At 37.5% G+C, this 25,578-nt stretch overlaps 1 protein-coding gene across 7 annotated transcripts in view; it reads right to left on the bottom strand.

The window, feature by feature from the left end:
- The window catches only part of LOC112056126 (uncharacterized), a 32,150-nt gene that overhangs the window by 1,696 nt on the left and 4,876 nt on the right, over positions 1-25,578 (bottom strand). The window contains exons 5-15 of one of the 7 annotated variants that reach the window (XM_052890262.1): positions 24,440-24,606; positions 21,552-21,615; positions 20,483-20,623; positions 18,936-19,036; positions 17,848-17,871; positions 16,423-16,474; positions 8,839-9,002; positions 7,951-8,004; positions 7,136-7,244; positions 5,570-5,777; positions 3,948-4,272 (exon numbers count right to left, since the gene is read on the bottom strand). In XM_052890262.1, the coding sequence (XP_052746222.1) occupies positions 3,948-4,272; positions 5,570-5,777; positions 7,136-7,244; positions 7,951-8,004; positions 8,839-9,002; positions 16,423-16,474; positions 17,848-17,871; positions 18,936-19,036; positions 20,483-20,623; positions 21,552-21,615; positions 24,440-24,606 (1,409 nt within the window). Of the gene's footprint in view, positions 1-3,947; positions 4,273-5,569; positions 5,778-7,135; positions 7,245-7,950; positions 8,005-8,838; positions 9,003-10,604; positions 15,132-16,422; positions 16,475-17,847; positions 17,872-18,935; positions 19,037-20,482; positions 20,624-21,551; positions 21,616-22,995; positions 23,183-24,439; positions 24,607-25,578 lie in introns of those variants that run through there. The other 6 variants (XM_052890263.1, XM_052890264.1, XM_052890265.1 and 3 more) reach the window with 6 other exon arrangements.

Here is a 25,578-nt window from a genome sequence, read left to right as displayed (position 1 = left end):
AATGCACAATAGGCGGCCTTAGCGCGAGACAGCGATCTCTTCCAGGCAACCTAAAAACAGACAACAGAACTCGACGATGTCTTCATACTTAGCCCGGTACGTATACGTATAGTACATGGAATAAGGGTCCGAAATATATCGATATCAATTAATAAAAGTTAAGGATTTCTTTTAAAACTTAATTTAAATATAACGTATTTTTTAAAATTTTCCAAACGTCAAAAAAGCTGTCATCCATTTTGTGACGTCACTAACACACTTGATGTACTAAACGTCAAAGTAATTGTTAACAAATATTTTTGTCAAACGCTCCATTTGAATGGGATTTATTGTAGTGACGTCATAAAACAGTTGACATATACAGTCTATATTTCAACTGTTTTATGACGTCACTACACACATGGCCGACAGGTGTTTTGGCTCGTATTGTCAAAAACATATTTAAAAACTAATATTTTCATGTAAACATGTCTCAAAAAAATGTGATTTTTTTTTAGTCTAGTAGAACGATAATAGTCTAGTAGAATGAAATATAAGACTATTTAAAAAAAGTGTCAACTAGCCTATTCCGGCTGCAGGTAAGTGGAGGTTTAAAAGAAAATACGTAAGCCCATTGACAAGGTTTAAGAGGCTAGTCGACTCTTTTTTGGTCCTAAATTTTTCATTGCCGATCCTACTAGATCCAAAAAAAAAACTTATTTTTTTCGAGACATACACAAAAATATTAATACATATTTTTTGACAATACCGTTTTTGCCAATTTTTATAGCATGGAATTGTAATATTGTTGTGTATTTTAATTTACGAATTATATTTACATTATTATACTTTTATATAACTGTGGATTTTTACCTTTAATAAAGAAAATTATTATTATTATACTAAAAGTCTATTATATAATTTTTTTCATGTATTCACACTTCAAAAAGAATATGATAAATTGTTTTTTAATCCAGTAGAATGATAATGAACAACTTAAAACCAAAAAAAAAATGACAATACGGATGACGTAATTGAACTGAAATAATGAACAAGATTGACCGTGTTCTTCATTCAAATCCTCTGGAAATTTAACAATGGTTGTAACTCAATAAAGTTGTTCATTCTAGTCTCTATTACATTCAAAATAAGGTTTGAAGTCGATTGGGGAGTAGGCGCTTAGGCACCGCTCGGAGCTAGAGTTCATGTGACCGTGAAGTAAGCGGCGGTGCCGAAGCGTGCGCGCAGTGTTGCCAGAACTTTGACTTGACTTTGACTGCATTGGTTACTTTTAGGTTACACTAATAAAAAGGTTACTTTTAGGTGACATCTTTATTACGGTGTTATTACGAAAATGTGAAAAATCGACATCGATATTCTATATCGTGTCGGCTAAAAAAGTTACAAATATCAAAAGGTCACGAAAATCAGTTTTTCGCAAATAAATCACGACTCAGAGGTCAATAGAGGTCATTATAAAAATTGTTCCTCATAAAATTGTCTACAAAAATGTATCTTGCAGTTTTTCTGTAAAATTAATCGTTTTTGTATCAGGTCGCGAAATATTTGCGAAAAACTGATTTTTGTGACGTTTGTAACTTTTTTAGCCAGCATGATATATCTATGTTGATTTTTCACATCTTCAAATTAACACACACATTGGGCCAGCGTGGTGGACTATTGGCCTAACCCCTCTCATTCTGAGAGGAGACTCGAGCTCAGCAGTGAGCCATATATGGGTTGATAACGTATTACTGGACTAAAATTTTCATTAACTTTTTTTTAATCACACTATATCAAAATGAATAAATCAAGAAATGCGGGCAAATGCTCAAAAAGTCATCGATGTTTCTGTAAGCCAATACAACGAACATCCTATTCTATCAACTTTTAATATCTTTTTTTTTTTGTTTTTTTTTTATTCATTTGGTTAACCAACAACCTTACATTTCTTACAAGCTATATAATATTTTAATAACATAGGTAACAAGGCAAAATGTTTGGCCACTTATAGGTTAACACTACATGCTCTAAATAATAAGATTCTCTTTATATTAATAATACTAATTAAAGTTAAAGTTAAACAGTTTTACAGCTATACATAGGTAAAAGAATATAGATACAAATTTAAAAGAAAAAAAAAACCGCATGCGTTAAAATACGAGTACATTTAAATGAACAAAAAAATAAAATATAAATTATAATGTAATATGATTAAAATAGATTAATAGCTACACGCATTTCCTTTTTGAAATTGGCTAGGGACCCATTATGAATGTCCAACATATAAAACTTATTGTATAATTTTGATATTCTTGAGATTGGCGAGTTTGCACCCATAACTGTTGATCGGCGGGGACCAAGAAGTAGAAAGTCTTTCCTTCTCGATATTCTCGGGCATCTTATAGGAACTTTAAAATTAAAACTTTGAAGAAGTGAGGGGCAATCGACTTTATTATTGAAGATTCTAAATAAGAATGTTAGGTCAAGTTTGTTTCTACGAGTTTCTAGGGAATCTATATTGAAAAAATTTAATCGCTCACTGTAACTCTTTAAACATTTGCCCCTCCCAGTCACAAAGGTGAGATGCCACAGGAAGCGCTTTTGAACTCGTTCAATCCTAAGAATATGAGTAGCATAATGAGGTCTCCAAGCTATACTACCATACTCCATAATACTTAGAACTAATGATTTGTACAGTAACATTTTTGTGCTGGTCCTTGTAAATTCCTTGCCATTCCTTATAATGAATCCTAACATTTTAGATGCCTTACTAATAATACTATCGATGTGAGGTACAAAGGTTAAAGTACGGTCTACAATTACTCCTAGATCCTTAACCATGTGTACTTCATTTAGACAATTATTTTCTATGAAGTAAGTTGTGGGTACTAGAGTACGTTTTCGAGAGAATTTAATGTGAGTACATTTTTTAATGTTTAAACTAAGACTGTTTTCAGTGCACCATTGTATCAATTTATCTATATCGCGTTGCAGACAATTAGCATCTTCAACATTGTTAATTATTCTAATTATCTTTAAGTCGTCTGCGTACATAAAAGGCGTTGAATTGACAAAACAGTTAATGACGTCATTAATAAATACATTAAATAAAATGGGGCCTAAATGAGATCCCTGGGGAACACCAGATTTTATTGTTTTCAGAATGGAATTATATCCTCCTGCAACCACAAAAAAGAACGTTCGGCTAGATATGACTTGAACCATTCCAAAAGTGGCCCAGATATACCATAAGCGCTTAATTTGTAAATTAATATGTTATGTGAAACTGAATCAAACGCTTTACTCAAATCCATATATATCGCATCTACCTGTTTATTTTTGTCAATAGCTTCAGAGAGAGTCTCAACAAATGTTGCTAGATTAGTGCTGGTGCCCCTTGATTTAACAAAACCATGCCGGCATTCGATCATATATTTTTGGAAATGACCTTGAATATACGGACATAGTAATGCTTCAAAGATTTTAGCAAATGTGGAAAGCAACGAAATCGGCCTATAGTTGGACACGTGGGTGTTATCCTCATTTTTAAAGATAGGTACTACTTTTGCAATTTTCCACGTTAAAGGGAAGACACCATCTGAAATTGATTTGTTGTATATCATTGTCAGCGTTTTTACTAAATTCCGAACACATTTAAGTATGAAATGTGGTGAAACAATATCGGGCCCAGTGCCTTTTGAACTGTTAATACTTAATAACTTCTTTAATACATCATTTTCTGTAAACGATATGATCGAATTGCAGTGCTTATACATTGAAATGAAATATTCTCCTATATTATATCTTTCCAGTAAAAAGTATGAAAGGTTATTTTTCACACAAAAATTTCTGGTAACTTCTCACAAGACCCGACTGGCAACACTGGTCGCGCGAGTAATCAAGGAACTAGCCAATCAAACCTTGACAATAATAAAACAACAAATCAGTTGAGTAGTTAAACTTACTTAACAGGCACAGTCTTCATCTTCGGTGCGGTGTCAGCTACTGACACCGGTGGCTTATAGCTGACCTCTGCTGCAGGTTCAACTTTGGGGACCTCGGGTTCTTTCTTCTCTGGTTGGTATCTTTGTGCTACAGTTTCAACTTTGGGTACTTCGGGTTCTTTCTTTGCAGATTGGTACAACCTCTGCTGTACAGTTTCAACTTTGGGAACCTCAGTTTCCTTCTTTGTTGGTTGGTACGATTTCTGTGGCACGGGTTCGGATGTGGGTTTTGGCACAAATGGTTTCTGTGCCGGTACTGCAGTCACTGCTTCGGTTGCTCTTGAAGCTGTGCATACAAGTTTATATTCATTAATATTATATTCCAGCACACATTGGCTCTACAAGCAACGCACCAGTCTGGTGGGGACCAGCACCTTATAGAACTATGTACAACGGCCAATCTTAGTGGCCAAGTGCGGTCAAGGCCCAGAAAAGAAGGATTTATTTTTTTATTATTTACAAGTTAGCCCTTGACTACAATCTCACCTGATGGTAAGTGATGATGCAATCTAAGATGGAAACGGGCTAACTTGTTAGGAGGAGGATGAATTTCCACACCCCTTTTGGTTTCTACACGACATCGTGCCGGAACGCTAAATCGCTTGGCGGTACGTCTTTGTCGGTAGGGTGGTAACTAGCCACGACTAAAGCCTCCCACCAGCTAGACCTGGACCAATTAAGAAAACCTCAATCGGCCCAGCTGGGGATTGAACCCAGGACCTCCGTCTTGTAAATCCACCGCGCACACCACAGCGCAACGGAGGCCGTAGAGGCCGAGAAGAAGATAATAATTAATAAATGAACTCCCGTACATATATCTTAAATTGTGTTATAGTTTTGTTATATTTAAGTTGCCAGGTATACTCGTATAACTCATGAACTTTCCTATACCTCACCTGTCGACTTGGTTCATCTCGCATGAATTAACTTCCACACATATCTTAAACTATGACATAGCTTGGGTGTGTTATCTATAAGCTCCCAGGTATATTCCTATATTTAATGCAGGTTCCTATAGATATTTTATCTCGCCTGGTAACTTGGTTCATACCGCATGAATTAACTTCCGCCTGGTAACTTGGTTCATACCGCATGAATTAACTTAGCCCGCTTCCATCTTAGACTGCATCATCACTTACTTACCATCCATAGATATCTTAAATTGTGTCATAGCTTACATATGTTATCTTTCAAGATCCCAGGTAAACTCCTCTATCTCATGCAGGTTACTTTCACTATATAATCTCGCCTGGTAACATGGTTCATACCGCATGAATTAATTTCATCCCACAACTTTAATTTTCATAGCTCACGTGTGTTATCTTTAAGCTCCCAGCTATATTCCTATATTTTATGCAGGTTCCTATAGCTATTTAATCTCGCCTGGTGACTTGGTTCATACCGCATGAATTAACTACATCCCGCAACTTTAATTTTCATAGCTTACGTATGTTATCTTTAAGCTCCCAGGTATATTCCTATATCTCATGCAGTTTCCTACCACAATTTTATCTCGCCTGGTGAGATGGTTCATACCGCATTAATTAACTTCCATACATATCTTAAATTGTGTCAAAGCTTACGTGTGTTATCTTTAAGATCCCAGGTGTCGTCTTCCTCGTCGACATTACTATCGTTTTGCCTCGGCCGTCTGTCAGCTTGGTTCGTACCGCCTCGCGATTGACCACCGCCTCGTGACTTACCGCCTCGCGAGTTACCACCTCGCGAGTTACCGCCGTCGCGTACGTTTAAGTTAGCGTTGTTCTTCATCTGAGCAGGCGGTGTGAAGGTCTGAAAATCACACTGATATTATATAGACGTAAGTTTGAAAGTTTTTTTTTAACAGAATTCAAAAAAAAAAAAGAGGGAGGTTCTCAATTCTACGCGCGTTTTTCAGAGTGTACTCCTTAAGAATCGCTTTTTCATATATAGACCCCGGTATGAAAAAATATGGGCAGTAAATTTCGGTGTACGAATGACAGTTACGTTTTTGTGCGCAACCTATTCTGCGTACCTTTCACCCGTGCACTGCACCCAACAGCGTGCACATGTGTGCGCTCCAGCGCGCCCGCACACTTGTGCACGCTGTTGCCGGGTGCGCACGCCGCGGCTTGCTGCACTTCGGTTGCGCACCTTTCACTTTTCAGGCGTAAATATTGAGACGTACATAGTATATGCTGCGGGGCAACATACACCTTTTTAGTGAGTCGATATGAAAGAGTAAACTCCATTCGTGCGTCGGAGCTGACACACACACTTTTTTTTTTAAATGTTTGTTACCATTTATTAACCAATTTTGAAAATTATTTGTTTGATTGAAAGAGTACCATTGAGTACTACCGGTTCAGTAATTTTGTGTTAAACCCTGTATAGTTTTCATGATCATCATCATTATCAGCCAATGGACGTCCACTGCTGGACATAGGCCTCTTGCATGGACCTCCAAGCACAACGGTCTCGAACCGCCAGCATCCAGCGGCTCCCTGCAACCCGCTTTATATCCTAAGTTCATCTAGTGGGGGGTCGACCAACATTGCGCTTTCCGGTGCATGTAATATCATCATCATTATCAACCTACATTTGGCTCACATCTGAGCTCGAGTCTCCGTTCAGAATGAGAGGAGTAAAGCCAACCGTCCACCACGCTGGCCCAATGCGGATTGGCAGACTGCACACACGCAGAGAATTGAGAAAATTCTCTGGTATGCAGGTTTCCACGATGTTTTCCTTCACCGTTTCGAGGCACGTGATATTTAATTTCTTAAAATGCACACAACTGAATAGTTGGAGGCAGTTGGAGAATTGAAGGCAGCGGTCACTGAGCTATGAAAGCTCTATGTGTAGTGCGTATCTTATGTATTATTTTGGCCGGTGGGAGGCTTCAGCCGTGGCTAGTTACCACCCTACCGACAAAGACGTACCGCCAAGCGATTTAGCGTTCCGGTACGATGTCGTGTAGAAACTGAAAGGAGTGTGGATTAGATTTACATCCTCCTCCTAACAAGTTAGCCCGCTTCCATCTTAGACTGCATCATCACTTACCATCAGGTGAGATTATAGTCAAGGGCTAAATGTAAAGAATAAAAAAAAAACACTACCCTAATTAAAAATTAAAAACTTTGTGCACACCACTATCCAAGTAAGTTTACCTTCTTAGCACGATCGTTGTTGTCATCTTTGAAGTCTCTCTTGTTGACGGAGGGCGCAGGGGAGCGCGGGCGGCGGAGCGGCGCGGGGGCGGGGAAGTCAGGCATGCCACTGAAAAAAAAAAACATTTATCTAAAGGCTAGTTGACACTTTTAAGGTTTTAGTTGTTGTTTGATACTTTTTAAATTGTTAGTTGTTGATTGATACTTCTAAAGTTGTTAGTTGTTGGTTGATACTTTTATATTTTACTTTTTAACAGACTTCCAAAAAGGAGGAGGTTCTACGTTCGGCTGTATGTATGTTTTTTTTGTATGTTACTTTATAAATGGTTAGGTAGTTGTTTATTCATTCTTATTAAATTTTTAGTTGTTAATTGATATCTACTTTAAAAATTACTAATTGTTGTTTACTTCTTCGCAAGTTGATACTTTTTTGAATTGTTAGTTTTTGATTGATATTTTATAAATGGTTAGTTGTTGATTCATACTTATAAAATATTTTGTTGTTAATTGTAATCTACTTTTTAAATTACTAATTGTTGTTTACTACTTCGCAAGTTATTTTATTAATACTACTTAAGTTGATAGTTGAATAAATTGACTTTTAAAATTGTTAGTAGTTGATTGATATTTTTGAATTATTAGTTATAAATTGAAATTTTTAAATTGTTAGTTGTTGATTAATACTTCTCAAGTTGTTAGTTGTTGATTAATACTTCTCAAGTTGTTAGTTGTTGAATGATACTTTTAAAATTGTTAGTAGTTATTAAATACTTCTAAAATTGTTAGTTGTACTACTTTATACTCAAAGTACTTACACCTGTTCAACTGGTTTCACCTCCTTGCTCACTTCAGCCGTGCCTTGACTAGTTCTGTAATTTTTTTTTTATTTATGACTATGTAATTTTACTTCCTCAGGCGACTTTTGACGGCCTCCGTGGCGCAGTGGTATGCAGTGGATTTACTAGACGGAGGTCCTAAGTTCGGTCCCCGGCTGGGCAGATTAAGATTTTCTTAATTTGTCTAGGTCTGGCTGGCGGGAGGCTTCGGCCGTGGCTAGTTACCACCCTACCGACAAACACGTACCGCCAAGCGATTTAGCGTTCCGGTACGATGTCGTGCAGAAACCAAAATGGGTGTGGATTTTCATCGGCTTCCTAACAAGTTAGCCCGCTTGCATCTTAGATTGTATCTACACTTACCATCAGGTGATGTGATCAGTTAAGGGCTAACTTGTAAATAATACATAAAATAAAATACCGTATGCAGGATCAGACTACGTGGAATCCTTAATCCTTAATATAGAATAATAGCGGATCTGTCCAAGCTTCGCTTTGACTTATGTGCCTAAATACTCCATACAAACTCCCCCCCCCCCCATTTTAGGGACGTGGGGTGTTAGAAAGAGACAAAAGCGATCCCACGCGCACGACTTCATACCCGCGCAGTCCTTCATATGATGGGACTGTCCCCAACGAACTCGCCAAGCTATACGCATATCATAAAAATATAATCTATACTAATATTATAAAGCTGACGAGTTTGTTTGATTGAACGCGCTAATCTCAGCAACTACTGGTCCGATTTGAAAAATTCTCCCAGTGTTATATAGCCCATTTATCGAGGAAGGCTATAGGCTATATATAAACCCACGCGGGTGAAACCGTGCGGCGTCAGCTAGTCTGTTTATAAAATGGTTTACTCACCTCGCGAGGTTGTGGCAGACATTGCGATGTCGCTGCACCCAGTCGATCTCCTGGCAGCGTTGGCCACAGTACGGCGCCACGCCGCACTGCGCGCAGTACGCGTCCGCCGGCTTGCCGCAGCGCAGGCAGTGACGCGCGCCGACGCGCTGCAGCGCGGGAAGTGACTGCGGTGTTACCCGAGTTTTGGCTTTGAAGAACGTGCTTAGAGATATGGGTGCAAGAGGTGCACCCTGGTTGACTCCAAAATTCTCAACTACTCGTTGCAGGTCACTAGTGTACTGTAATAGGTTTTGTCTCATATTTGGAGGATATCATTGATGAAGACGGTAAGAAATATGGGTGCAAGAGGTGCACCCTGGTTGGCTCCAAAATTCTTAACTAGCAGGTCACTAGTGTACTATTTTAGTGTACTGTAATAGTTTGTGCCTCAAATTCGGAGGGCATTAGAGACGATTTTTGTTTACTACTTGTATCATTGATGAAGATGTTAAAAATAATGGGTGCAGGAGGTTCACCCTGGGTGACTCAAAAATTCTCAATGAACTGCTCACTAGTGTACTGTAATAAGTGTTTCATTATCTGAGGTTTTAGAGACGATTTTTGCTTACTACTTGTATCATTGATGAAGGCGTTAAGAAATATAGGTGCAAGAGGTGCACCCTGGTTGACTCCAAAATTCTCAACTACTCGTAGCAGGTTACTAATGTTCTGTAATAGTTTGTAAGTGTCTCATAATCGGAGGGTATTTGAGACGATTCTTGCTTACTACTTGTATCATTGTTGAAGATGTAAGAAATATGGGTGTAGGAGATTCAACCTGGGTAACTCCAAAATTATCAACTAACCGCTCACTAGTGTACTTAGTAGTGTGTAAGTGTCTCATAATCTAGGGTTTTAGAGACGATTTTGTTTACTACTTTTATCGTTGATAAAGATGGAATTAAATAAGTAGAAGAAGAGCATTCTGGAAGACTGCAAAATTCTCAACTGTATCAAGTGTTGTCGTGTAATGGAAGTATAATATTGGCTAAGGGTGTCATCAGATGGTGTTTATGACGATTTTTCGCTTACCGTTGCTTTAGTACCATTGATGGAAGCTAATAAATATGGATTCATGAAGTGAACCCTGGGAGACTCCAGAATTCCCAACTAGCCAGTCACAAAACGTATCACTGTAGTGTAAATGTACGAGTATAATATTTGTAGTTGTGTAAGTCTATAATCAGATGGTGTTTACGACCACATTTCGCTTACTACTACTTGCATCATTGATGAAGATGCTATGAAATATGGGTCCAAAAAGTGCGCCCAGCGGGACTCTGAACTACATACGATCAGACATGCTTACGATATCATTAATGAAGTAAAAAAGGGTACCAAGAAGTTAACCATGGAAAACTTTGTTTTTTTTTTTGCTTACCAATGAAAGTAGTCTAAAAAATTCACTACTAAATGTTGTCACTGAAATACCTTATGCCCATTATGATATAGTTATCATCGTCAGCTAATTTTAACAACCAAATAATAGGCTAGGCCCCCATCCTTATGAGAGAGAGAGGATATAGAGCTTAGAACCAGCAGGCTAATCCATAGGTTATCGGGCTAAACTGGTTATATTAATAGATACCTATCCGACAAGAGCAGGCTAAAGTTTCATCACAATCAACAAGGCTTAGAGACATAGATTTCGGAACATTTATTAATAGTATAAAATAAAAAAACTAATATCTGATATGTTGTTATTCTATATAAAAAAAAAAGAAAACTAAATGGACAAACATGCTTTATTAATAAGTTAACACTAACATGCAAACGAGTGACAAAAAATAATAATAATCATAATAATTAAAGTAAGTAATGACAAAAACATAGTAAAGACTAAATCAACAATAATTAAAATAACAGAGTTTCTCATAAAAAACTTACCTACAAAATAATGAAATGGTATGGTACGTATTAGCCAGACCTGCGTCATTTTTTAAAAGCTTAAGCTCAGCTCATTTTCCTAACTCAGGTAAGTGTGGTAGGCAACTGCTGGAGGCATGATTTCTCATTAAATTATGTAGAAAATATTTAAAAAAAAAGTTTTGTACATGGACAATTAAAAATCTTGAACCTTGAATCTTGAACTCTTAAAACCTGCTATATCTTAAAGTCACAGTCTAAACTACACAGTTGGCTACCACGAAAAAATACTAGTACTTATGATAGTAGTCTGAGTTAACTTGCAACTTTTCTCAAATGACGAAGGTCTGGGCATGACTGGCTCATTAGCACTATGGTTTCTATGGACTGAGAGTTATCGAATTCACAATGTTTTTGGTCAGTTGTATAAGCCAGTCATGACATAAAATTAAACGAAAATCACAAATACGTTAATTCAAAAGCAAGGTGAACAAAGATTATAAACTTGTATTAATAATTAAATATTACAATACAATTAAAACAAATTTCATCAAAATAATTAATCCAGGAAATGAAAAAAAAAACACAACAAAAAATTTATGGTACTAAAAACTAATGCAATTATTATTGGTAAGACAGACACGTGTTTGTATTTGTCAAACTAATTATTGACTTTGTAAGCGTTAAAATAAAGTCTAAAAATAATTATAGTTAATGTACCTCAGGAAGATGGTTTGGTTTTGGATCAACTATCGAGTAGTAAGTTAACATCACATACACCTTTATTTGTGTGAACTAAAGAAAATTCGACACAGCAGCAATCCGTTAAGATAAATATATGAGAAGTGGCATATAAACTAGTTTACCAATAGACAATCTAACAGTCAAATGCAAACTTATAAGCACGTTTCTGTTTAGCCAACGCTCCTAACCCTGTCAAACGCTTTACTGAAAACTTTACTAATACATCCAAATCTAAACCATTTTCCGAAAGTAGAAAGACCATACAAGTATAAGGAAAAGCTAGGCTTCAGACATAGCAGCACGATTCAGAATAGAAATTTCAGCTTTTCTCCACCCAAAGTCGGATCAAAATGCTTACCTTTGATAACGCCAGCAGACTGTTTATCGATCAAAAAAATAAACCTCCCCTTATTGTATTGATATTTCTCAACTTTCCACAATTCAGTGTTTAAACCAGGATTCTTATCTTCCAACATATCTAAAATGATATCCAATCCGTCGTTCCAATCCGGTAGGATATTTGTAGGTACTTTTAAAATCATTTTTGTGAAGCCCTGTTCGTTTTCTTCAAAGTAGTTGAACGTTTGTATGGAATCCCTATCCGATTTTAGCTCTGCATAGCTGTTTATGAAAACTGTGCTTCCACTTAAGTCCATTTTTGTAGGCTCATTGTTATTTTTAAATTTATCTTCAGTTTGTGTTTTCCTAACATTAGAATTATCATTCTGTGAATTATCACTTACTTCTTCTGAAATTGAAACTTGTCTTTCTTTTTTTGTTTCTATAACTGTAACTGTATTATCATCATTATATTTTTTGGCTTCTTTTACTTTGCTTAATTCATCTAAACTCTTTCTATTGAAGAATGTTTTCAACTGGCCAAGTTTAAATTCTACGTTGCTATCGTCTATTGTGCTGTAAAACTTTGAATCACAAATAACTTGAGCGGAAAGTTTGTCTATTTGTAGAACTACATCTAATTTAACTCTATTTTTAACTGTGCTTATCTTTCTCCAGTATTTCGTTCGTAGTCTTGGGTTTTGTGATTGCAAAATACTCACAACGTCATCGTAATCCCTACTAGTTTTCACAGTCATGCTTATGATGCCTACTGTTCCGCGGAATTCTGTTGCTTTTAAATTGATTTTCAATTTGGCATTCATTGTTGCAATGTTCTGTTCAATCCACAGTCGCGAAGTCATATCTTGGCAAATAATAAATATGACGCCGTCGAACAAATAAAAATCATGAACCCTAGGAATAAAATTGTCATTATCATTGTAAATAGCTTCAAAAACAATGTTTTCTATAGTTTTCTTAATAGACAAACGCATTGCTTCATCTATGCGAGTCTCTGGATAGTTTGTCGGTCCAACGTAAAGTTTGAAATCGTCTGCAATGACATCGGAATAGTGGTTCGCTCTCATTTTAGTTAATGTAGCGTTAATTATTTCAGGTTCTATAACACAATACATAGTTTTCAAAATTCTTTCTCTCAATTTCTTCGCCTCTTCAGATTCGGTTTCTAAATTGTCTTCGGTAACGTTGGATTCCTCATAGTTAATTTCTGGTTTTTGTCTGTCAATAATTCTAAAACTAATTTTTTCGTTTTCATATATAGGATCAAAATCTACATTTTTTATTACATCTAATGATTCGGGATCAACACCGAATTGGCGTTTTTGTTTCCCAGCCACATCCGAATAATACTTCCAGCAATCCAGTTTCAATTTTGGATATTTTTCTTGAAGTTTGTGCAATATATCAAGAGATCCTACGTGTGCGAGTTCTTTGGGCAATGTCATTACTATTCTTGTATACCTAACTAAATTTCTAATATCTCTAAAGGTTAGTTTTAAACTAGTGGAAGTGACAAATTTAGGCAAAACTTCTGTTAAGTAATCTTTAGTTTCTAAACTATCACAAATATATATCACAGCCCCATTCGACAAGTATATGTCTTGGAATTTTGGTATAATCAGATTGGCAAAACGTTGCATTTTCATGTCCTTGTGCAAGTATTCTTTGAATAAATGCTTAAGTCTTCTTATGTGGGTCCCTTCTAATTTATTCTGAGGATATCCTTCTAAAACTATCGCCATTTTTAGTTCGTTTTCTATGTGCAAGTAATTTGTACGTCTATAATAAGCTATACCTCTACTACTATCAATGTTTAAGTTGCAATTTCTACCAATAACTAAATTATCATTACTTTCTATAATAGATTCAGTTGCATCTGAAATAGCTGCTACAGAAGTATTGGTGTCATTATATTCAATTTCAGGCTCATTGACAAGAGCTCTGTGATCTTCCGTTTCCACGCAATCCTCGTTTTGAACTTGTTTATAAGTTACTTCTGTCGAATTCGATTTTAAATCGTCCGCATTGTCAGCATCGGTAGATACCAAATGCTCTATGACATCTTCATCCTTAACTGTTACGATGCTCGCAGTTTTAACGTCTTCGCAATGATCTTTAACATTCACTGTGCTCTTTAGAGCTGTTTCATTTTTACTTTCAATAATAATTTCACTTTGATTTCTGGGAGTCACTTCTTCGGATCGCAATTCTTCGAGTAGTCTAATTCTGGAGGCGACACTAGACAAATCTTCATCCATATCCGAAAGGAAGCTTTCATAATAAATTTCTGTATAGCCTGTCAATTCAAACTCCATTTGGTTGTAATCAATGACATTCTTAAAGTTAGGCCCACGAATGATTTCGCCAGAAACTCTATCCACAAGGAAAGACGTAACTTCAACATTATCAACCATTTTTTGAGCGTAAATCTTCCAGAGATGGGTTTTTAAAGTCGGATTAAAGTACTGCAAGAGTTTGAACGCATCATGAGCTGACGCTGGCCAACAGGATTTAGGGATCTTAATTACAGCCAAACACAATCTTTTAACTTTCGCTTTAAGCAAAATTAAACTATCGAACATGCGTTCCTGCAAGCCTGGCGTGATCCTGACCATCCAATCTCTAGTGACGATGTCTTTGCAAATACACACAATCGCACCTCTATTTAGATAATAGTCCAAAAATTGTGGAGTCTGCTTCATCATACCGGCTTTTAGTTGCATATCAATTACACTATTAATGGAACGTTGGAACTGTTCCATTTGTTTTAACCGCATCTTCAATTTGGGGTATCCTGATAATGCTACAACAACTTTCAAATTCTCTCCAACTATATCCATATAATCTGCATTCCTCAATAATATAAGTCTATACGTTTCATCTGATTCGTCATCGCTCTCACTATATAAGTCGCTACCCTTTAAATTGCAAGTTACGTCGCTCTTTCCAACTGACTTAGTCCTTTTTCTAGTTACATCTGATGGTTTTGTTACTGTTTCGCTCAATTTACTATCTGTATTACTTACAATGGATCTAGTGATCGCCGTTTTACTGTATTTCGAATACTCTTTGTCAGTTTTACTAAAATCTACAGACTCTGTTACTGTACTGTTAGTGGATTTTACGTGATTGACGGGCGATTTGTCATATGTTGGCGGTGACTTATCTTTAGACGCAACGCTCCTGTCTTCGGAACAGTATACGCATGTGGAGGGAGTGGAACTTCCCGATGTTTCCGGTTCGTTCCATGTTCTGTGGTAGCAGGAACAGGTATTTAACGCCCTCTGTCGACAAAGTGCTGTGGTCAGTGCTCCCGGTATTTACGCGTAATCTTACTCATGCAGTACTTCGTAACGTGTGTAATCAGTAAAATACTAGCAAACCCGGTCAAGCTTTCCTTAACTTATGTGACATTCTTCCCTATCCCTACCCTACACTACCCTAATCCTAAAAGTTTATGTTATATATATTTTCAATGTTTTATCCTAATCAAAAAAATCTCTAAAATTCTAAATAGTTCCAGTAAAAAGATACATTGTCTCCTTTAAAAAAGTGTCAACTAGCCTATTCCGTGGTTTGTCGTCTTTATGTCCTAAAGCATCCAAAAATTGTGATGTGACTTTAACTGCCCACACGCAAACTATCTTGCCCAGGAAGCCAACGTCAACGATATTTTTGGTGAAGATCAAAAGACACAATTTTGACCAATAGTGAAGAAGAAGAAGAAGAAAAATACTTTATTGTACATTAAAAACAAAAATAAACAATAACTTATAATAACACTTACAAACTAATGTACAAATGGCGGTCTTATCGCTAAAGAGCGATCTCTTCCAGACAACCACTGTGGAAGAGAAAAAAAAAGTGAATACCAACCAATAGTGAAAGACTTGATATGTAAAAGTCCTTCGCTATTGGTCGAAGCTATACCTTTGGTCCCAGTGCAACGAAAAGAGAGTGATATATTTGACGCCGTGTATTGGTCGATGTATAATCGCCCATTCAACGCGGTGTATTGAATTATTATAATTTGTGTTAGCGATGCGCCGATAGATGGCGCTGTAAGTATTTTGTATCGCGACATTGAGTGGTTCTTACTCAAGTGCGATCGCTCAGAGATTGCGTATTTGATACCTGTCAATATCACCTTTTATATTTGTTAATAATTTTAGCCCAAAATCAATATGTTTATTATTCAATTTTAACACGTTATCTCTCTCATTTAATGAATGAACACATTGTGGTATGTACATATTGTCTTGGGCAATAATTAAATAATGTGATAATGTGGGGACTGGAGCTTGCCCTGGGTATAAAACCTGTGTTGCAAGACACCAGGCACCTAATGGGTTAATGGTTAATCCTACCTATCTTTGACATTGACATTGACATGACATTGAGAAACAATCTATGAGCGGCCGGACAATAAGGGCATATAATGTGAAGGTATTACTAAAAAACGATATTCACATTGGAGCAGCCTTGTGCATTGGTTATTTTAGGTGATGAAACGCCCCTTATTTTCAAAATCTCATTAATACTTTTAATATAAGTAAAAAATATATAGAAACTCACCGAATCTCCAGCCGCTGAATTGAAGGCATTGTCTGGTTGATGATCGGCATTCCTGTGAAAAATTAATGAAATTTTAAATTAAAAATAAGTCCTTTTACAATAAACCTGTATCTCAGGATCCTCGCTCTTACTGCTTAAAATAAAAATAACTTTTATAAATATATTTTAACGACTCATACTTAAATATACTTACAGAATACACAACCCACTATTTAGCCCCAGAGTAAGCATATAGCTTGTGTAATCATAAGTCAACATCATTGTCATCATCATCATATCAGCTGATGGACTTCCACTGCAAGACATAAGCCTTTTGTAGGCACTTCCAAACATCACGATCCTGAGCCGCCTGCATCCAGCGAATCCCTGCGACTCGCTTGATGTCGTCAGTCCACCTGGTGGGGGGTCGGCCAACACTGAGCTTTCTAGTGCGGGGTTATTCCAACACCTTGGGACCCCATCGTCCATCGGCCATCGAAGAGCCAATGTACTACATATAAATAATATAAATGCACCCAGACATTGGAAAACACCCATGCACAAAGCAGGGGTACTGACTGAATTTGACGGCCTCCGTGGCGCAGTGGTAAGCGCGGTGGATTAACAAGACGGAGGTCCTGGATTCGAGCCCCGGCTGGGCCGACTGAGGTTTTCTTAATTGGTCCAGGTCTGGCTGGTGGGAGGCTTCGTCCGTGGCTAAGTACCACCCTACTGACAAAGACGTACCGCCAAGCGATTTAGACGACGTCGTGTAGAAACCGAAAGGGGTGTGGATTTTCATCCTCCTCTTAACAAGTTAGCCTGCTTCCATATTAGATTGCATCGTCACTTACCATCAGGTGAGATTGCAGTCAAGGGCGAACTTGTAAAGAATAAAAAAAAAATAACTAATATTTTAAAAAGGTAACATTTGTGAGTTTGTAGGGTTGTAGGGGGTAATCTCTGGATCTACCAAAACGATTTTGAAAATTGTTTTAGCACTAGAAAGGCATGTTATTATTGCGTGCCATGGACTAATTTTATCCCCATATTCTCACGGGAACGGGAATTATGCGGGTCTAACCGCGTGGCGTTTACTAGTCCATACCAATATTATAAAGAGGAGAGATTTGATTGTTTGTTTGTTTGTATGCATGGATTAGGCTCCGAAACTACTAAACCGATTTGAAAAATTCTTTCACCGTTGTGAAGCTACACTGTCCCCGAATGCTACAGGCTATATTATATTTACAAAAAAATTAGGGATCCCTCATAAATCTCCAATAATGTACCCAGGGTATAGGGAAGGGGTAGATTAGGGGTATGGTAGGGAAGAAGTGTATATTAAATAAAATCCTCAAACCCCGTTACCAAATTTATGAACTAATTAAATAATATTATTAATAAAATCCTCAAACCCTGTTACCAAATTGAACTATAACTTACCTATTATAATGTGTCCCCATAAAGCTATGCAAAACAATAATAAAATTATTATTATACTACATAAATACATAATAATAATAATAATTATAATAAAGTCTTTATTTATTTCATACAAATTAGTAATACAATTTTTTTTTTTTTTATAGGTTTTTTTTTTCTTCTTTTTATATTACGTTTGCATGAATCCCATTGTATTGGGTATAGGCCTCCTCCAGCAGTTTCCACTTTCGTCTGTCCCGTCCTGACTTCATCCAATCCCCAAATCACTTGAGCAAATACATATTATTATCAAAATATCGTAAATATTTTTGTGTGATGATGCAATCTATGGTGGAAGCGAGCTATGTTAGGAAGAGGATGAAAATCCACACCCCTTTCGGTTTCTACACGAGATGTCGTGATTCCAGTATGATGGTACTGGAACGTCAAATCGCTTGGCGTCTTTGTCGGTAGGGTGGTAACTAGCCACGGCCGAAGCCTCCCACCACCCAGACCTGGACCAATTAAGAAAACCTCAATCAGCCCAGCCGGGGATCGAACCCAGGACCTCAGTCTTGTAAATCCACTGCGCAAACCACTGCGCCACAGAGGCCGTCATAAAATTTAACCAGGTCCTTATTTATACATCATATTATCATCTTCATATACTTTTTTGATTGAAGATGCGTGACAGCCCAGCGGATATGACCTCTGCCTCCGATTCCGGAGGGTGTGGGTTCGAATCCAGTCCGGAGCATGCACCTCCAACTTTTCAGTTGTGTGAATTTTAAGAAATTAAATATCACATGTCTCAAACGATGAAGGAAAACATCATAAGGAAACCTGCATACCAGAGAATTTTCTTAATTCTCTGCGTGTGTGAAGTCTGCCAATCCGCATTGGGCCAGCGTGGTGGACTATTGGCATAACCCCTCTCATTCTGAGAGGAGACTCGAGCTCAGCAGTGAGCCAAGTATGGGTTGATAACGATACTTTTTTTCTGGGGGTATATGTATACAATGTGTAATATTATGACGTACAACAAGCGGTTTTCATGAAACATACAATATAATAATAATAATATGATTATTTACAAAAAAAAAAGTTACCTGTTACTGTCATTGCGAATAACAACCCTGCCATCTGGGAGAATGCACCGTTTGATGGGATTTGGAACAGCCGGTGCATTCTTTATGGGATTCTGTACCGTCTGAAATAACAAATGTTATAAATTTATAATACAGCTGTGATAGCCCAGGACTAATAAATAAATAAAAAATAAAAATAGCCTTTATTCTCTGACTGCTGAATACATATGTTATACCTAATACTATTACTTAATTTATACACCAGAGCAATCAGGTTGTCCTTCGACATAGGCCTCCTCCAGACTTCCACTCTACACAATCTCTAGCCTTTCCTCGCCATCCTTTCGGCAGGTCATCCTCCCATCTCTTATGTGGTCGTCCTTGCCTCCTTTTCCCATCTCTGGGGTATCATTGCATGACCTCTTTGGACCATTTTTCTTTCGAGGATCTCAGCACATGTCCCGTCCAGCGCCACTTCAGCCTATTTATCTTTTTAAAAACATCTGTAACACCAGCCCAGGACTACTTAAACTAAACCGTAGCAAACTTAAAACTGTTACTGAACTAATGACAGGACACTGTTCACTAAACAAACACCTTTCGGTTCTAGGTATAACCGACAGCCCTCTTTGCAGAGCATGCATGGAGGAAGAGGAAACCCCGATACATGTTATGCTCAGATGCAGAGGCGTATCTGAACAACAAGCAGCACACATTGGATCCCCAGTAACACTTCACAAGGCTTTCGGTGACCTGGGCAGCCTGCTAAGCTTCTGGAGCAAGCTCGGTTGGCTGGAGTGACTCCAGCGGGGACCAGCACCGAAGGGACCTACGTACAACGGCAAAACCTTAGTGGCCAAGTGCGGAAAAGGCCCAGGAAAAGAAGAAGAAGAAGAAGCCCAGGGGATATGACCTCTGTCTCCGATTACAGAGGGTGTGTGTTCGAATCCAGTCCGGGGCATGCACCTTCAACTTTTTTGTTGTGTGCATTTTAAGAAATTAAATATTGAAAGCCACATATGACGTGTATATGGAGCTTCTCCCGCTGGGGAAAGTTGCTTCTAACCAGTGGCGTGCAAAAGGTTGTCGATCAGGGTATGCATTAATAAGAAAAAAAAAATAACCAAACTGGGAAAATCTGCAGGATTAAGGATTAAAAAAGCATCTCTTAGGGTATGCAGTACTTTAATGCATACATGAAGTGCACGCCATTGATTCTAAACGTTAAATCTACCTACAACTTCTCTGCTAATTGTTTGATCGCATGAAAACAATATAAAAAAAAAACACATGTCTGAAACATGAAGGAAAATTTGTGAGGAAACCTGCATACCTGCATTTTCGCAATTCTCTGCGTGTGTGAAGTCTGCCAATCCGCATTGGGCCAGCGTGATGGACTATTGGCCTAACCCCTCTCATACTGATAGGAGACTCGTGCTCAGCAGTGAGCCGAATATGGGTCGATAATGATGAAGGGTGGGGTAGGGTAGGGAAAAGGAAGTAGTGCATATAAGTTAAAGCGAAGCTTGACAGGCTCTACTGGTATTAGTATAGAAAAAAAAACTCACCGGTTTCTTGCCAGCTTTTTTTTCTAGATATATCATCCGCTGCTGGCACTTGACCTGCTCCTCGCACAGCTTCAAGCGGTCCAGCTCCAGTTGTTCTATCATCTTCTTCCGTTCCAGATCCAGCTCTGGGTCAAAGTCCATCTGGAATAGTTTTTTTTGCTTTTTAACGAAAGACTTAATTTGTCACAACAAAACAACAAAATGTATAGATGTTTGGAGTCTATGAAAGCCATTTTTAACCCCCGACACAGAAACAGATGTTTTATAAGTTTGACATGTCTGTCCGTGGCACCGAAACTCTGGTGCGGATGTATCAATTTCAATTTATCATTGTTCTACTATGCCAAGATATGTCTATTAAAATATCTGTAGGAACGCTAAATCACTTAGCGGTACTGCTTTGTCGGTAGGGTGGCAACTAGCCACGGTTGAAGCCTCCCACCAGCCAACGAGACCAATAAATTTTATTTATTATACGGCCCAGCCTGGCAACAAGGCTTCGCTAGGAGACTGATGTCACATTCGGAGTCATGGGCTAACACAAGTGACTGCAAACACACAAAAGAGGCATTACCAAGCTTCAATCCATGTCTAACGAACGTAGCAAACTTAAAACAGTTACAGAACTAATGACAGGGCACTGTTCACTAAATAAACACCTTGCGGTTCTAGGTATAACCGACAGTCCTCTGTGCAGAGCATGTATGGAGGAAGAAGAAACCCCGATACATGTTATGCTTAGATGTAGAGGTGTATCTGAACAACGCCCAGCACACATTGGATCCCCAGCAACAGTCCATGAGGCGTTCTGTGACCTGGGCGGCCTGCTAAGCTTCTGGAGCGATATCGGCTGGATGGAGTGAATCCAGCGGAAACCTACACTGAGGGACCCACGTACAACAACCAAACCTTAGTGGCCAAATAAGGAAAAGGCCCAGGAAAGAAGAAGAAGAAGATACGGCCCAGCCGGGCATCGAACCTGTCTTCTAAATCCACTGTGCATACAAATATGCCACGGAAGCCGTCAACTAGACAGAGGAGTATAAATACATATAAAAAAAATACTTACATCTTCATCATCCTCATCAATACCCATATCATTGAAGCCACCATTGGTGTAGTCATCTTGATTACTGTAACAAAGACACATTCATAATAATACTAATATTATAAAGCTGAAAAGTTTGTTTGTTTGTTTGAATGTGCTAATCTCAGGAATTGCATACTGGTCCGATTTAAAAAATTCTTTTAGTGTTAGATAGCCCATTTATCATGAATCCCATTGTATTGGGTTATTATTATTATTATTATTAGCCCATTTATCAAGGAAGGCTATAGGCTATATTTTATCCCCGTATTCCTACGGAAACGGGAACCACGCGGGTGAAACCGCGCGGCGTCTACTAGTTCATAATAATAGGGTAATTGACTTGTATGAAATCTCTTCATAGTATAAAACAAAGTCGCTTTCTCTGTCCCTATATATGTTTAAATTTTTAAAACTACGCGATTTTGATGCGGTTGTTTTTAATAGATAGAGTGATTGAAGAGAAAGGTATATATGTATACTAGAATTAAGGACCTTCGTCTTGTAAATCCACCGCGCCCACCACTGCGCCACGGAGGCCGTCAAAATTTATTAGCCGTCATTAGTCGCTTAATAGACAACGCAAGTTATTTATACACATAATACCTAAATGAGCCGTGATAGCCCAGTGGATATGACCTCTGCCTCCGATTCCGGAGGGTGTGGGTTTAAATCCGGTCCGGGGCATGCACCTCCAACTATTCAGTTGTGTGCATTGAAATTAAATATCACGTGTCTCAAACGGTGAAGGAAAACATCGTGAGGAAACCATACCATTCATACCAGAGAATTTGAATTATCTGCGTGTGTGAAGTCTACCAATCCGCATTGGGCCAGTGTGGTGGACTATTGGCCTAACCCCTCTCATTCTAAGAGGAGACTCGAGCTCAGCATTGAGCCGAATATGGGTTGATAATGATGATGAATACCTAAATATTGTCTACAATGTCGAATTATGTGTTCATCAAGTGTAAAAACTATATATACATAAATATATAATGTAAGTAAACACAAAATTATGCATGTGTGCGCTCAGTGAGTAGGTAAATTCGTAATCACTTTTTGCGGTGATTTGTAGGTAACATATTTACTAGTTTAAAAAAATCATTGGTCAGCTATTTTAGAAATTATCATGCCTATTTATACCTAAATGTAATCAAATTACATTTGTTATTCAATTGCAATTTATATTAAACAGTATCGCAAAATTATTATACCTAAAGTGCGACTACCTTACAAATTGTAACGAAAAACCATTCATACCCACACTTACAACACTACAACCCGGAGAATTTCGAGTTAAATCCACGCTTAATACCTAAATTCCCTTTATAAGTTAAAATAAACGTGTTTAACCTAATACGTAACGTGATATTAAGCTAAACAAACAATTTTAAAGTCTAATTACAAACAAATCAAAACTTACTCCGACTCCATTGTTTCGAGAGATTTCAGGAATTTGTTTAGCAGCATTTAGAAATGAATTTACGGTATTCTAACGAAAAACACGTAACAATTTACCAAATAACACACAAAGTAAAATGATTAAGCAAATTAAACCAGTAAAATTAATCTTTAACACAAAAAACTCTAAACAACGTCCGATGCAAAAATTTTCAAAGTTTTCAACTAACGTTATCACTTCAAGCGCTTTAAGCGCATCAAATAAGTACAAAGCGTTAAACTGTCATTATGTACGAACTATTAATAAAGCGCTGAAAGTGATTATAGATCATTCCGCGCAATGGAAATTAGCGCCGCGATTGGCTTAGATCTTGACAGATAAAATTGGAAACTTTTATGAATTTGGATATTGGAAGTCGAGCGACTGAAATCACGCGGCAAATTTAAAAAATCCCAGGGCAGTCCTAAAACTTACTAATATTTTATAGAGGTTATAGTTTGTGTTGTTCCCATTTCCCTTGACATTATTTGCTTTTAACATCGATCACTTATTAAAAAGAGGATGCACAATCAGCGACCAAAAAACGTCCCCACTCAATGAGTGCCAAACGCAACTTCTGGGCACTCAATTCAAGTAGTCGCATTTGCAAATTCAACCTTAAACTCAATCGTTAAGGTTGAATTTAAGGTTGAAGCCTCAATAGCTCAACGGTAAGAGCGGTCGGACTCATCACCGAGGGGTGGTGGTTCGATCCCCGCCCCGTTGGTCTATTGTCGTACCCACTCCTAGCACAGTCTTTCCCGACTAGTTGGAGGGGAATGGGAATATTGGTCATATTATAAAAAGTATGGCAAATATTCTTTAAAAAAAAAAAAAATTGCACTGAATTTTGAATTTTATTGAATATTCGACTATATTTAAAGGCCTTTAAGTATAATTTTCTTTAACAATAATTCTAAAAAAGAGTTTATTAGTTTTTGTAAATAGTTTTTAAAATATTTAAAAACATGAACCAGCATTTTTCTTGATTATTATTGTAAATTACTGATGCGACGCTTCGTGTCGTACTGACTCGGGAATAGTTTTTTAATCTGTATTTGGAATGGTTGCATCACTGCCGTGTTCCGTGCGCTCTATCTGCCTGTTTTTCTTTAATCTGTGGGCTATTTGCAAAAATAATAAATAAAGATGACATTAATGAACCGTCAGAGAGTGTAACGGAACCTTTCACTCCCCACCACTCAACCTCTCTCCCAGCGCAGCAGCAGCGCGTCGCGCCGCCGCTTCGCAGTTTGGATCGTGACGCGTTGCAAGAACCAGCGCATGACTAAGGGCCCCGGTATGGGTTCCAACCTAGTCAGGCGTACTCCAACCTATTATCACGTGAGTTTTAGCCGTTTTTCATAATCAATTAATATTATTATTTGCAAAAACTGTGAAGGCATAATAAAAAAAAATTACTTACATACTGAGTCGCCCGTGGCTACTAAGACTGATGTTGTCACTTCGGTAATTGTCTGACTCTTGCCTACTGATGTCATTCCGGTAACTGCCTGACTCTTGCCTGTTGTCATTCCGGTAACTGCCTGACTCTTGCCTGTTGTTGTTGTATCTTCTCTCCCTCGCCTTTGACTGGAATGTGTTATATTTTTGTACGGAAATAAATAAAAAAAAAATACTAACTAATACAGGGTGATTTGGTTTTTAGTGCCGATATTTTTTTCGTGGTTCTGTACCATTAATAAAATATAAATCTACAAACAGTTCGGTACATTTTATGTAATTTTTTTTTAATACCTTATTGAAAAAATCTTGACCAATAATTCTAAAAATGTCAAAGCAAAATTGGCCAGTATTTGAGTGAAAGGAGATGATCCAAAATTGTATGGAGCCCAGGTCCAGTCATTGTACCCAAGCGGAAATAATTTTTTTTATTTTTTTTTTATTATTATTTTTTTTTTATTCTTTCGAAATAATATTCAATATCTCCCAAGAAATGCAACTCTATTATGGGTAATAATGGCGGATTGATGACGTTTTCAATGCAGTAATCGATTTGACGTTTGCTGTCAATTGTCAGGTCATAGTGGCTATATGGGCGCCATCTTGATATAACCCAAAAACTTGGGTTTTAATTTTATTTATTTCTTTTTATTTAGTTACATTTATTCACTTTAATAATTTTTAATAAGATCCTTGTATTTTTAACATTTTAATGATACGGGATACAAGAGTGGACCTGTGACCAAGTGGACCAAGGAATTCCTTTACCCTACATCCAGTCTCAGACCAATTATTGTATAGGACCTGCCTCGCTAGACGTTATTTTTCTGTCAAAGTATATGATCAACGATCTAATGCGATTATAAAAACTGTTTCTGTATAATCGATGTTAAATAGTTGTAGTCGATTAAAGAGCTCCTTAAAAATTTCGTTTTGTGTAACTGAATGGTGTAAAAAACAGGCAAAAACTTCTAATTTAGTATAAGACATATACCAAATTTAAGCTCGTTTTCCTCAGAAAATGACAGACAATTTTGTTCGTGACTATGAGTGCGATACAGGTCCTTCTGTAATTGGTCTGAGCATCCAGTAGTCACAAGT

This window comes from Bicyclus anynana, chromosome 27 (genome assembly GCF_947172395.1).
Source record: "Bicyclus anynana chromosome 27, ilBicAnyn1.1, whole genome shotgun sequence".
NCBI lineage: Eukaryota > Metazoa > Arthropoda > Insecta > Lepidoptera > Nymphalidae > Bicyclus > Bicyclus anynana.
The sequence above is the reverse complement of the archived record's forward strand: the minus strand, read 5'-3'. Positions and strand labels throughout refer to the sequence as shown.